This window comes from Larimichthys crocea, chromosome XII, assembly GCF_000972845.2.
Source record: "Larimichthys crocea isolate SSNF chromosome XII, L_crocea_2.0, whole genome shotgun sequence".
In the NCBI taxonomy this organism is placed as follows: Eukaryota; Metazoa; Chordata; class Actinopteri; family Sciaenidae; genus Larimichthys; species Larimichthys crocea.
Window position 1 is genome coordinate 7993545 of NC_040022.1, and position 14380 is coordinate 8007924.

The 14380-nt window shown below is 41.8% G+C and overlaps 1 protein-coding gene across 3 annotated transcripts in view; it reads right to left on the reverse strand.

Moving 5' to 3' along the window:
* Positions 1-14380, reverse strand: part of srcin1a (SRC kinase signaling inhibitor 1a) — a 100983-nt gene that overhangs the window by 39458 nt on the left and 47145 nt on the right. For 2 of the 3 annotated variants that reach the window (XM_027285024.1, XM_019258702.2), the window contains exons 2-3: positions 6851-6880; positions 5617-5975 (exon numbers count right to left, since the gene is read on the reverse strand). In XM_027285024.1, the coding sequence (XP_027140825.1) occupies positions 5617-5975; positions 6851-6880 (389 nt within the window). The remainder of the gene's footprint in view (positions 1-5616; positions 5976-6850; positions 6881-14380) is intronic. The other variant, XM_027285025.1, reaches the window with a different exon arrangement.

The following is a 14380-nucleotide window of genomic DNA, read 5'->3' on the forward strand; positions in this document are numbered from 1 at the left end:
AGTCTGAATGAATGAACACAAAAATACAATGCATGCTCCCTAAAAAGCATTTTAGGTTACATTTACTGCATTTTCATTAATATGATTAATACGACTTCAACTAATACAACTATCTAAACCACAATGATTATGTTTGATTGGTGTTAATGCAGGGGGTGGCTGTGTTTTGCAGGCGTTGGGTTACAGTGAGCCTCAAACAGGATTGTTCTGCTGGCTGAAGGGAAGGAAATGAAAAGAGTGAAATCGAATCAAACAGCAGCCCACTCTGTTGTTGCGATGTTGGCCTCTCTCCCAGACTTCTCCACCGCGGGCAAACAACCACTCTGTCTCCTCCTCGCTCGCTGCCGTCTCTTTCGCTCTCAATCCACCTGCTGCAATCTTTTCATTTGAACCCCGCCACCTCACGTGCCTATTTTCACCAGCCCCTTCTGTATCTCTCGTCTGTCTATTTGCCCTTCCTGCTGCTCTCCCATGTATGAAAAAGGTGCTCACATGTTGGCCAAGGCCTAAGGAAGTGAGCTTTCCATTAAAACATAATTACCCCACAGTCAAAACCAGGCCAAGTCACTGATGGCCCAGAAATACCTCAAAATGACATGGAAAATTAAAAAAAAGATTGCACAGAGTTCATGAATTTTAATTCTAATCCAAACTCTTATTCTAGTTTTTATTCTTATCTGCAGGCAATTTTCAGTCCATTCAGCCTCCCTTCTGCAGGACCCACATTATTCTCCTGGGGCACGGATGAAAAAAAGTGACAGGCAGTTTTGATTTATGATAGTTGGTGGGTTTTCATTATAAGCTTTCAATTTCAATACTGTCTCAACAAAAGCTTAGATTACTTCAGTAAACACCAGCATCAGAGGAGCGTTTCACATGATTATGACCTTGTTGTAATCTAATCTTTCACTTAATGTTCCCTCACATGACCCTGAAGCTATTCTTTCTTTGTCTCTTTCCATTTATGCTCTTCTCTTGCATTCTATTTCTTTATATATTTTACTTATGTATTGTGCTGCAACTTCCTGCTTTGTTTTGATGATATTAAATGTTATATTAGAATTTAACTAATCTAAAGTGTTCCAGGCGCAGAGTCATGAATAAATGGTTAAAAACAGTGTAACCATTCACAGATTTTATTCAGACTAGAGCTGTGTCCCAATTCCATACTCCACACTAACAGCATGATGATTCAAGTTTATTCATAAGGATAAACCCCTTGAGATGAACCATCTTGTTTTCAAGGGGGTACATAAAGTGTTTAAGACTTTCTAAGACCTAAATGAAGACGAATGAACACCATTCCCACAGAGGAACAAACCTACAAAAAACATGGGTGTAGCATGGGTAGCAATACCCAGGTCTTCTCATCTTGGAGCCAAATTTCCTGAACTTTTTTGTTTGCAGTTTGTGAATGTACAGTATGAGACAGTGCACATAATTATAAGGTAATAATAATAATAATAAGTTATATGCAAGATGTGACGTGCAAATCCACGAAAATGAGTTATATATGTATATTATATATGTGTTGGGACATGTCTCAGTTAGTCTAAGCATCAAGTAAAGTAATCTGAGACCTTACATTTAGTAAATCAAATGTACTACTTTAGCTGCATCTTATTCCATACTAAATACTAATACTTCCCTCTAACTGCAGTTTGAGGTAGAAGAAGTAGATGAAATCAATAATAAATGAACACTTCTGATACCTTTTAGATGTGTTTAAGGAGCTCTTTTATCATCATCTATAATTAGTTTTAGCACATTAAAAGGTCCAGTGTGTAGGATTTGGTGGCACCTAGCAGCGAAGTTGCAGATTGGAACCAAATCAACATGGCGGACTCCATGGAAGATGACCTGCTCTCACTGTAGATATAAAAGTCTCATTTTAAGACAACAAAAACATAACGATTCTTACGCCCAGGTTATTGTACACTAATGAAAACATACTATTGAATTCCATTCTTACAAAGAAATACTCTGAAATCTTTGACACTGGTTCTTTAACAGGACAGTATTGACAGATTGTTTCGAGGTTTACGCAATTAATAGTAGCATTATTAGTGGAGTAATAATATGGAAAAGGGATGCAGCATAGTTATAATAAAATCGGATTGGACACAAAGCCAGAACAGAAACGTAATGCAACCCATTACAATTCTAATGGGTTGAATTAATAGTTATGTTAGAGTATGTTAGAATTAGAGTTATGTGAAATTATGACCTGCTTTCTAAAAGGTAGTAGCTATTCCAGGGCATTTTATTGAGTTTTATTCTGTCCACCAAATCATTTTTGGCTGATGGGGGGGGGGCTTGTGATCTTTGTAATTTTAAATGTTAAGAAACAGTGTATATAACTAGGAGCACATAGCCTCACTGGCACTGAGACAAGTGGGACACTTTGTACTAAGCGTAATCTCAACCCACACTCCTTTTCCCCATAGCTTATACATTTCTACCAATGTATGTCAAAGCAATTATTATTACAGACACTCTTTGATGTGACACTGAGGAAAATGCTTTAATGCTTTCATTGTTGCTGTCCAGTGAAACCATGTATGACTTAAGTCTGAAGGATTCAATTCTCCATTCTAGGTTAATTTAATAATAAAAAGGACTTTTACAAAAGACACACAAGACAATTTGTCTTGTCTGGATCTGTATGTTTTATATATTTCTTCTGTCCTTTCATATTGCACTACAGGGGAACAGTATTTCATTTTCTTGTATGAAAGTACCCGACAAAATAAACTACACTTAAATCTTCAACTCAGGGGTGACAGGTCATGGGTAAACTGGGCCATTTTCAGTGATAAGATAATACACAAGGTCTTCTCAGGTTGGACTCATATTGGCCTTGACTAGCTGATCATGTGTCATTTATTCTGTGTAGCCAGCCAGTAAAGCTTGACAATCATCCTTGACACCTTCTGTTGAACTGACAGCAGCTCAGGGGCGCCATTGGTGCGTCATAAATAATTGCTGTTCACTTGTTCAGACAACGTTAATGATTTTATTTTCCCACATAACTAAATGACTCTGAGGGCTGGCTTTAATGGTGCAGAAGTGATTTGTGGTCTTGTGTGTCTGTCTCTGCCAGTGTTTCTCTGTTTGTTGCTTTAATGAGGCTTACTCACAGTTCCCAGGTAAAGTAAACACATTCATTCTACACCGCCTCGTGTTGTTTTAACCGTTGCTCTGCTGACAGCCACAGATATGGTATACGGAATCTGGACTTTGAGTTGCAAATATTGCACAGAGGCTGTGAGAGCAAACTGAAGGGGGCCTGCTTAACTGTGTGTTTCTACGCCTTAACATATCTCTCTCCTGACCATCACCACTGCAATTAATGCATTTCATCTGTGCAAAAATTATATTCAAGACATTCTTTTATACTGTCAATCATTATCACACTATTTCATTCAGCCATAATCCAAGATGATAGATGAAACTCATGAATGAGGCTCTATTACTTAGCTCAAATGTACATCATTTTTAACCTCCTGCTGAATTAAAGATGCTCAGAGCCCCGAGGAGACAGCTTTACTGATATATGTTTGAGATGTCAGATTAAACTTGTGGCTGAGCGGCTCAAAATGCATTCCTGACTGCTAATATATACATTCACACACAGGCGTGTGTGTGTGTGTGCACTCACTGGAGTTGGCCACAGAGCTCCTACAGAAGGACGTAGCATCGCAGAGTGGAGCGCTGCATTACCTGACCTGCATGTAAAGCAGGCTGCACTCACACCACCGCTCCTCCACCCCCGTCTCTTTGTCATGTCGTCATCCCCTCTGCACCCCCGCCCCCATCTCAATCATTCTTACCCTTTCCCCCCCTGAATCCTCCTCCGGTCTAGTTTGTTGACGTCTTGACGTTATCGCACCCTCTCTCCCTTTCTCTGTTTTTTTTTTTTAAACACCTGCACTAGTCTACACACAAATTAACCCTCACCCAAAAGGCTCTGTGTACAGTTTACAGTATCGTCCACTCAGCCTTCATCTAGCGTGGGCTTCTGCCTGCTGCGCATATGCACACCGTCACCACAACAACCACAACAAACACAACAGGCGTGGAATCTAATCCCAGCTGACATCCACACACACATACACCACACACACACACACACACACACACACACACACACCTCTACAACAGCCTCCAGTTTCCACTTTCAAGCTTCCAGTCCCCTCTCACCTGCAGTGCACCTGTGCCTGTCCACCACTCCAGTCATCCCAGGCTGTCCGTCAGGTGCAGCGTATCCTCATCGCGTTTTTGCCCGTCTCTCCCTCCCTCTGCTTCTCTAACCCTCCCTCCCTCTCTCTTTACTCAATCGCCGTCGCTCTCCCTGTCTCGCTCTCCAGTAGCACATGCGGCGGAAACTCTTTATTTAATTCATTACAACACCAGCCGATTAACTCCTTCGCAGATGGGTGGCTGGATCCTGCTGGTGCTGGCTAATTGAGCAGCGGGCTGCTTGACTGGCTGCTGTGTGCCTCTCCAGCTCCTCCTCCCCCCCTCCCTCCTTCCTCGCTGTCCATGCTCTGCACATCCACGAGATGACAAGGAATCCTCGGCTTTTCTGCTTCTTCCTCCCCCGTGCAGAGAAAATGCCCTGTCACGTCAGAATCTGTCCACTCTCCGGCTGATTCTTACATTTTTTTCTGCCTTCCACTTGTTCCTCTCTCCTCTCTGTCTTCATTACTGTACAATTCCCCCTTCTCTACAGAACCTGACCTTTGCAATGCGATATCCCTACTTGCCATTTACGGGAGACGTTGCCACGGCAACTATGGACTCCACCTGTCTTTCACCCGCCCACCTTTGCAACACTCTCCCTCTCTCCCTTTCATTTTCTCCACACTCCCCTGATGCGTCTCTATTAAGTGATTACACTGAATTTACTGCTTTTTAAAAGCACGCAGTGGTGCTCACACGTAGAGAGAGTGTGTTTCTGTACGGTACAGTGTGTGTGTGTGTGTGTGTGTGTGTGTGAGTGAGATAGAAAAGAGGGAGAGAGAAAACTGTTGAGGTTGTGCAACTGGTCAAAGTATAAACTCCATTTGGAGGGGCAGAAGAATTGATAAAAAGATCAAAGCAGAAACATTTCAGAGAAGAGCATTAGCATATGTGGATTCAGTGTGTGTGTGTGCGTGTGTGTGTGTCTTCCTGTCTTCCTTCACACCTTAACGTGCCAGTCTTGTACCTCTGTGCAAAGTTCTGGCAAGCACACCTGTGACAGGTTAATGACAACCTCGAATAACACAGTTACAAGACCACCTGACAGCCTTCCATTATTTATTTTCTCTCCCTCAATTATTTCAATGAGCACAATGTGCTGCTTTCACTGTGGCTGTTATCTGACAAGAGACTTCTGTTGCTTGACGATACCACCCAAACTATTAAGTGTATACGTGACAGGCTCTTCTGTCACCATACTGACCACTTTGATTGCCAAAAGAAAAATATACTGAGCACCAAATGAAGTGTCATACATGTCTCCAAAAGCAGCAAAGTGATAAGACAAAAACACATCTAACAATATGTCATTGTCAAATGAATGTTAATTTATTAATTAATACATTTGAAAGGAAAGAAATCGTGACATACCTCATTGCGTACCTGTTCTCGCGCAGACCGCTCTGATGTACCCCTCATGCTGGCATGGGAAGGTGAGGGCGATGGAGGGTTGTGGTGTGGGCTGTGGTGTGGATGCTGCAGCTGCTGCTGCTGCTGGTACTTGCTCTTCAAGTGATCCATGAAGGCGTCCCTCTTGCGTTCCATGTCAGCCTTGTGGAGGTTGGTCAAGGCCTCCAGGCTCTGGGCAGCGCTGACAGTGTGGCGGTGCTCTGACGTGTGCACCAGGCCCACATTGGAGAAGCGCCGAGCGCTGTTCCCCAGCGTCCGGTACTCCCGAGGATACTCCAAGTCATCTGTGGAGATCATGTGACTGCCACCACGCTCGGGATCTGAGGGACGAGGAAGGGAGGATGAAGGAAAGGTAGAAGGAAAGGGAAAGTGTGCAAGAAAGAGGTGAATCACCACCCACACAAGCATGCAGAGAGATTTCAGGGTGGAGACGTACACACATACACACACACACACACACACACGCACACACAGGTGGAAACAAATGGAGCAGAGAGAAGGAGAGTGGAAAAAATAAGGCACAGAGAGAGCAGGAGAGAGAGGGAGAGAAAGAAAGAAATGGGATGCGATGTTAGACTATTTGCCACCAGGACAGAGCAGTTCCCTGCAGAATTATTGATTTCAAGTTCTGAAGGGAAGAAAAATGAAAACGTGAAATGCTTCTGCAATAGATCAAAGGAAGAGGCTCAAAACGAATTTGTTTTGCTGGATATTCCATTGTGATATGCCTGCTTGCCGTCTTAAGTAGCTTTCATTGTTTTTTAAGGGAACAAAGAAAAACAAAATACGGAAAATTGAGGTGATTGAAAGTCAGAAGGGAAACACCTCCTTCATAACGCTCCTTTTGCTCACTCTTTCTCACCAACTCTTGTCCATCTATCTAAGCTTTCCCTCGATCCCTCGACACCCAAATGTCACTTTTGTATACATATTCTCACTGACTCTCGTCTGGAGGTTACTGATTCTGCTGTCCATTTTTAAAGGAGGCGCATCACCCTGACAGCCCATGGCCTTTTATCAGAGCTCTAACTGACAGACAACACAGCCCGAGGTGGAAGGCACACAGGAAGGGAAGGGAGACAGCCGGGAGCGGATGGTATGATTACACACACACACACAAAAAAAATGCGACTGGAAAAACCAATGAACTTAAAGCATGATAAAAGAGCAAGGAGCCTTTTGCCCGGTGAGTTACCTTGCTTAGGAAAACAGGCCCCGGCGTTGGCTAGAAGAGAAACATGCCAAGGGTTAATTTGTGTGTTTGTGCACAGATGTGCAAGCAAACGCACCAGAACATGTCACATGACCATCAGAAAAGAGCTATTGTGAAACAATAGCACTTTCTCTGAATAGCAATTACTTAATGCATTATATATGCATTCAAATGTATTCATAAGGGTTAATATATGGGGAAATGGTTTGCTATGAATACCAAATGTGAGTTACTGTACAATAAACTGCAGAATGGTAAATGGATGTTATATATCATGCATTTTTACACAGAAATAGTTCATAAGACACTGGACACAAGACATTTATTCATATTTGAACAAATTAGCAAATTAGTTCTGCATAAACTTCAGACCTTAAGCTGATAGAAAAATAATTGACTCAGAGATGTATAATAAAAAATGGTTAAGCTAATAGCATAAAAGAAGTGCAGAGGTTTAATAGAGCTGAATGATGTGGACCATCTGCACATTAAAGACTCATCAGCAGCATTAGGATGAGCTGAACGAGTAAGCAGCAGAGGGAGGTTCCTCGGGGCAGGAGCAACAAATGGACTGTTAATGAACGCAGAGGAAGAAAAGAGGAAGATGGCCAGATGGAGGCTCAACAGAGCTACAATGATCTCCAGTGGACAAACCTTAACACAAAGGAAGCCTGTTGAGGGCAGAAGGATTTCCGATCGTATAAGCGCAGCTGTATGTTCGCTGTAAACCCATTCCTCACTCTAGAAATTCATTCTCAGAGAGATATCGCACTCAAGGGTGATCTGCTGTTTCAACACCATGCCCTTACATCCACCACATTATGAAGTGCTGATAAACTGAGCAAGGGTGAGGCGAGATGGACTGACCTCCTGACTAATAGCATTAGCATTGAGCTCTCCGCCGTGCACTGAGGCCGCCAGCCACATTCATCTGGCCCCCTCGCAGCCCTCCCAGATTTCTGGTTTACACTTCATTAGGCTGGAGCTTATTGTGCATCAGCTAACAAGGACCTGACTCAAGGGTCCCATTACAATGGAATGGCAAAGCTGAGCGTATGGCTTATTATTGTGACTGAATATCCACAACATGTGTGAAAAGCTGAATTGTCCAAAAAATGAAAACCGATAATAAAACAATATTAGTAACATTTATAGCCATCAGCTTTAATGTTAGGTCCTAAAAGAAATTAAATCTTTGCATCTCTTTGTACCACTGGTTTGGAATACAGCCCAAAAACTTTCCAAGCAGCAGTTAGTGGATGCACTTTCCAAAGTTATAAAAGGATGTGCAAAACCCTCATCTTGAACACAGCAGGAGTAAAAGTTGTGTGGGTAGGCGAGTAAGAATAGAAAATGGGAACAGGTTATTCATCTTTACTTTTGTCATTCACAGCCAATATATTTCCACATAAGCTGGCAGACAACAGTCCTGACAGCCAAAACAATCTGTGCAAGCCCACACGACGCCAGCATCATTTAAACCAACATAAAAGAGCCTTGATGGGATGGGTTTCTGGTCAACGCTTTATCACAAGAATGCAATGTGTCTGTCAGCAAGTCTGGGTCTGTGGCAAACCAAATTGCAACTGCAAAGGCTCAGAGGCTCCAGGAAAAGGTGCAGTGTGTTGGTCAACGAAATAATAGAGGACCTGAATGACAACGGGAGCCTGCAATCACAGTGGATAAGATCTGTGAGCCCAGCCAATGAGGCCGAGGCTGCACTGGCAAGATAGAGAGCACAGTCAAGAGCATTAACCTGCCTAAATAAAAAGTGGCCACTGTGGTGGGCATTGAGAGATGAGGCAAGACCAAATGGGCGAGGAGAAAACACCTATGTGGAAAAAAAGATACTGCAAGGCAAAGCAAACTAACAAAAAACAACTTCTAAAAGCCAATAGAGGCTGATTAAACATTAAACTTCATTTTGTCTGTTTGTAGGTTTATGAAAAATATATCAAACCACCACCTGTTCATAAGCTACGAAAAAGACAACACAATGCTTTTTATATAGATATATTATATAATATATTTCATATATATTAATATATATTATATCATATATATTATATATTTATTTATTTATTATCAGCTATTCTTTTCCTCAAAATTACTAAGATTTGCCCTTCATTCCACTCAGACATATTCTCATCTTGTCACTTTTTGAGTCACCACTCTCCACCGCCTTCAGTAGGTTATTTATATATGGAGGGAAATTCATGATGTGTGGTATTTGCCAAATCACCCACAGCAACTATCAACACACATATACAATAATATTCCGTATCACAACCACAAATCCTGGACCACATATTTCAGGAAGGTAAGGTGCTTCTTTTCCTTCTACAGTCTGAAGTGGAAAAGTTACTGCTCATCATACGCATGTACATCATCAGGAGGTGAGGAGGAAAAGCGGATTGGGTGTACTTTGATGGATTTGGTAGAGGCAGACGGTGTAGCTTTATATTTATGGGCATGTTAAACAAGTGGGTCAGAAGGAGTGGACGGTGCAGGTGTCACGGAGTGGATGATAAAGCAGCAGTCTGCACAGATGCAAACAGAGCACTGAATTCTGTATTTGACTTGTCTTGTCACTCCTGTATTAATGCTGTATGAAAACATATGTAAACATTACTTAGGAGATGCAAATATGAATATACTTTTAGTTGGTAAATGGCTAGAAAAACACCATGGTAAGTGCATTTAATGTAGAACTGTAACTAAAGATTAACTAATGGAACTGGAAACTGGAAAAAACTTTTAGTAAAGTAGTTTATCAGATGCCAAGCAGATACAAAATCTTTGGCTGTGATTTCAATAGTCTCAACTGTGCATCGGAAAATAAGTGGAGTCAATGTATAAATAACCAAGGTAACCGAGGTAATAAATCAAATCATATCACCAGTTTCAAGAAGTCCCTGAAACAGAGTTTAGACAACTGTGAAGTGTGTTTGCACTTCAGATATGCCAATTTTAATGATTTAGCTGAAATATTTTTATCAGACAAACTTGTATTAGTTGTTAGTTGGTGTCGAAGCCACCAAATTTGTAGGGAAAAGCAATCTTTTATGAATGCGTAAAATAATGTCTTTTGTTTTTTTAATGCTTTTATTGTGATCCGCGTTTCACTGCTCTTTCAGAGAGGTCCTCATCCCTCTTTTAATTTAATGTGCCAAATGGCACCACTATAGTGCAGGGCATCCATTCATTTTATTAGCAGTATGTATTTTTATGACTTTCTTTTGTCCTGTTGTCTCATTCATATCAGATTACCATGCAGTGGTCTTGAATGTTTCACTGTTATTACAATTAAATCAAGCATTCAATCATCTTCCATCCTTAATTATCTCTCTGTGCTACCATATTTATAGTTTGTTCTCCGCAAAGGAATTATTCTTGTAAGCACTCTTTTAAGCCACTTTTTTTTCTGTTTCTCTGATAGTGCAGCAGCCTCTGTAGAAGGTCTGTCGTTGTGCAGATGGTTGGGGAAGGCGAAGCGAGCTCTCCCTACTGATACACAGCCTAATTTACTGCAAGCATGGCATGGCTCACTGTGGGATGCCGGCTGTGACAGCACAGGGTGGACAGACCAGCTGAATATTAACCAGAGAAGAAGGAGGGAAGAAGTGAAAATGAGAAAAAAGTAGGTGAAAACAGTAGCATGAAAACATCTAGCACTAGCCTATTAAGTCTACAGGCAACAGGAAATAAGCCAATCAGCAATGCCTATAGCTGTTAGAAACTGTAACTCTGTGCACTCCAGTGGGAACAGTTAAAACAAATAACTAGAAGGAGAGAGGGGCATGGCTGGATTAAATATAACCTTGAAAAACCACAAAACCACCGCTCAGGCTTCTAAAAAGCCTGCAGGTCACAACTCAAGAGCCAACCTGGGGGCTGCAGTTCCACATGTATTAAATCTTAAAATGAGAACTGAGGTCCAAATTACCCACAGTAAGATTAACACACTGAAACCAGCTCATGTGCTGCCTGTTGACTCTCTGCTACATGATTACTAATCCTGCAGAAGGAGCAAGTGACTGGCAAATGACTTTCGTCTCTCACCACCCTAAGATGTCACACAAACCTTGAAATTACTGCAACAGATATTTATAAAACGTGAAAAAGGAACTTTTGTTTCCATCTCTATTATCTTGCTCTTTCCGTGTTCTCACTGGTTATACGCGGTCTTCACTTAAAACGATGAAGCTCTGGGTATAAAAGCACATAAACCAGCAGACATGTGCCCTTCACTTTTTTCTCTCCATTAAGATAATCTCTGAAAGCTCTAAGGCACCACTGTGCGAGGAGAAGAGTGTTAAAAGGAGAAAATTGATGGCTGGGCAGCAAGAGCAAGCTATCGGAAGAAGGTCAGCCTGCATGTCTGCTGGACGTAATAACAAGTCGAGATGATCAGAAGGCTGCCTCACGTAGAACTGACAACCAACAACTGCAATCTGTTGTGATGGGAACGCCCTCTTAATCATTTAAACATACAATAAGAAGTGACATGCCCATCTTTTCACCTATTGCTCTATATCTATCATCTGCCTTTCACCCACGCACAAACCCTCTTACCTCCAAACTTAGTTTCACTGGGCAACGCTGGGTAATACTGTGAAGGCAGCAGTAATATGTATCCAGCAAAGCATATGTTAATACACAATAACATGCACTCAGATGATTAAAATATGCTATAGCTCAACAGCAACATCTCTGGAGCTGTTTGTAGTCGAAAACAAAAAATGTGTGTGCACTCAACTGGAGGATAAATGCAAGAGATGATATATAAATATGACAGACAGAGAGAGACAGAGAGGTAGAGGGATGGGTGGAGGTAGCAAGCATAATGCACTTCTTTGTTTCACATGTCATCCTGGTAAAAGCCAGCTGTCTTTTTTAGGAATAACAGCAGACCAAAAGCAGAAGAGAGAGCCTCTTAATTACAGCCTGTTGTTGAACCAGGTCAGTCAGCGCACGGCTGCCACTAGGTGTGAAGAAGAAGAGTCACAGCCACACCTCATTACATCAGTGCTGCCTGGTTTACCTCACTGGAGAGGCTGATGGTACCTTCAATAAGATGTTAGATGGAGACAGACAGAGGTAATAGAGTTTAAGAGATGGTAGATGGAAAATAAGATGTTTGGAGAGTGTGGAGACTCCACGCCTGCCAGTATAGAGAACACCTTCAAAGAGCTGCAGCTCCTCTGACAGTGGTGCCTGGACCTCTGATCTCTACAGGGTGCAACACTGACTGGTGAAGACACCTCAGTCAAAGCCTTAAGCAGCACGGCATGGAGGGGTGCAGTGACTTATAGTATGTTTTGAAGTCTGTACTCCTGTACAAAAAAATGGCCAGACTTTGACATAATTTACCTTATGGTGAATTAATCATCAGCAGTTGGTTTCAAGATTTTACAGCACTCCACAATGACTGAAAACCAGTGAAAGAAACCTAAAAACTATGGTATGATTTAGGATATGAATATATATATATGACACTAAATCATGCAAAATATAAGTATGGTGGATGAAAGATCACTAAGTAGCATGCAAATGAACAATGTCTGAAAAATATGAACAAAAAATAAAAGAGAAAAAATTCGAAGAGGCTGTAATTTCATCTAAATGTTCCTAATATTAACGCCCATAAACTAAAGTGTGGTTTGACGCAGTGAGTGTGAATGACAGAGGCAGCAAACTCCCCAGACCTGAGTCATCATAACATCATGTCAAGGCTGTTGCTGACAACACAACCACATACAGAGCAATGTAATAAGCTTGGCGCTCCGCCACATGTACATAAACATCGACCATAAACACACACACACACACACACACAGGCTACTTGACACAGATGGAAGGTAGTGTAGAAATGTGCAGACCTGTCAAATATTTCCTGAACTACTTGCATATGTACATGCTAAATGGCCATCCATTATTATTATTGGTAATGTAATATCTTATTGATCAGTGCTGGAAATGTCTCTTCCTGACTGACCCTGCCCACATGGAGTTCAGAGACCAGTGTGAGCTGCAGATCAGCCTCTGGTGCAGGTAATTAAGCACCAACAGGGTGGATTCTTGCTGAAAAGGCTCAAATCCAGGTCCTCCAATTTAAGGGCCATCTCACTCCACTACAGTATGCTCCAGTATTAACCACAGTGGACCTTTTGTATGCAAAGTAAAATGCATCAAGGTTGAAGAAACAGCAGGAGGAGGGCTACTGTGCATAAGGTAGTTATTTCTACCTTATTTCACCTTGTGTTGCTTTAGATCTACAGGCATTACTTTGAACCCAAAGTGGGTGGTTACCTTTTACCTTTTCATATCCCCCTGAAATATTTAGTGTAACACGCAGTAACAACAGCAATCATATCTATAAGTACATGTTAAATTTATCCTGCAGCTGTCAGAGATGGAGGTGCTACTTTAGTATGAGAAAAGTAGCTGGTGTCCTTTCAGGCTAATCTCAATGGATTCAGTAAAGCAGCATGATGCAGCGCATTGCTGAGCCAGTGAGACAAGTGATGAAAGCAGCAAGAAAACAAAGCATACAAGACTGATTTTACAGTTTGGGTACATCATAACCTGTGACACCATCTAACTGTTTTTTTTTTCCTGAATTCTGACAACCATGTTTTCTAAAAAGATCCTTTCATTCAGACATTCATCTTGATTTGTAATTTCTAGTGCTGAATTACTGTCAAATATTCATGTTTTTTTCCCAACCAGTATAAAAGAGTAATTTATTCTAACCAAACAAAACACAAAAATACCCAACAAGCAGCCGTTTGTTATATTAAAACAAATTCTTCAGATGCACAAACAAGATAATGTGGTTATAGAAAGAAAGAGACTGGAGAGAGTGAGGGACCAGTTCTGGTTGGGGCAGGTGGATGAAAACACTCATGGAGAACACGTGAACCAAACCAAACCAAACCACACTTCTATTGTCATTGGTGCACACATTATAGGCATTCTTGCTGCTGTGCTGCACCACCTTGCCTGACAGACAGGGGGTGCTACAGTCGGTAAAAAATAAAAAGTAGGGCAGCCCGGCAGCTCACCTGCAGCGCAGCTACCTCTTTACCACAGCGGCCCAGGTTCAATTGCAGGGAGTGTGGATGACTTGCAGCAAAGGGCCCACCTTTACTGCATGTCATCCACACTCCCTCTTTCCTGTGTTTCCTGTCTCTCTTCAGCTGCAGCTATTTAAATGAAGAAGTAAGGCTAAAAAAAGTGTGCACTCAGGTGGAGGTCAATGGTAATACAGATATCCCTCTGATGGCTGCCAAGGACTCCATGATATATTGCTCAGGTCTAATAGGTCATTATCTGTCCCACAGGCCCTATAATATTAACAATCAGCCTGCACGCACGCACGCACGCGCACACATCCAGATGCATGTTTGTCGCATAAAAGCTCCCACTAACTGAAATATGACTGATGGGGTGAAATCTGGTTGAGCAGCTTCAGCAGCAAAGAAAATCTCAGGACATAAACAGAAGATT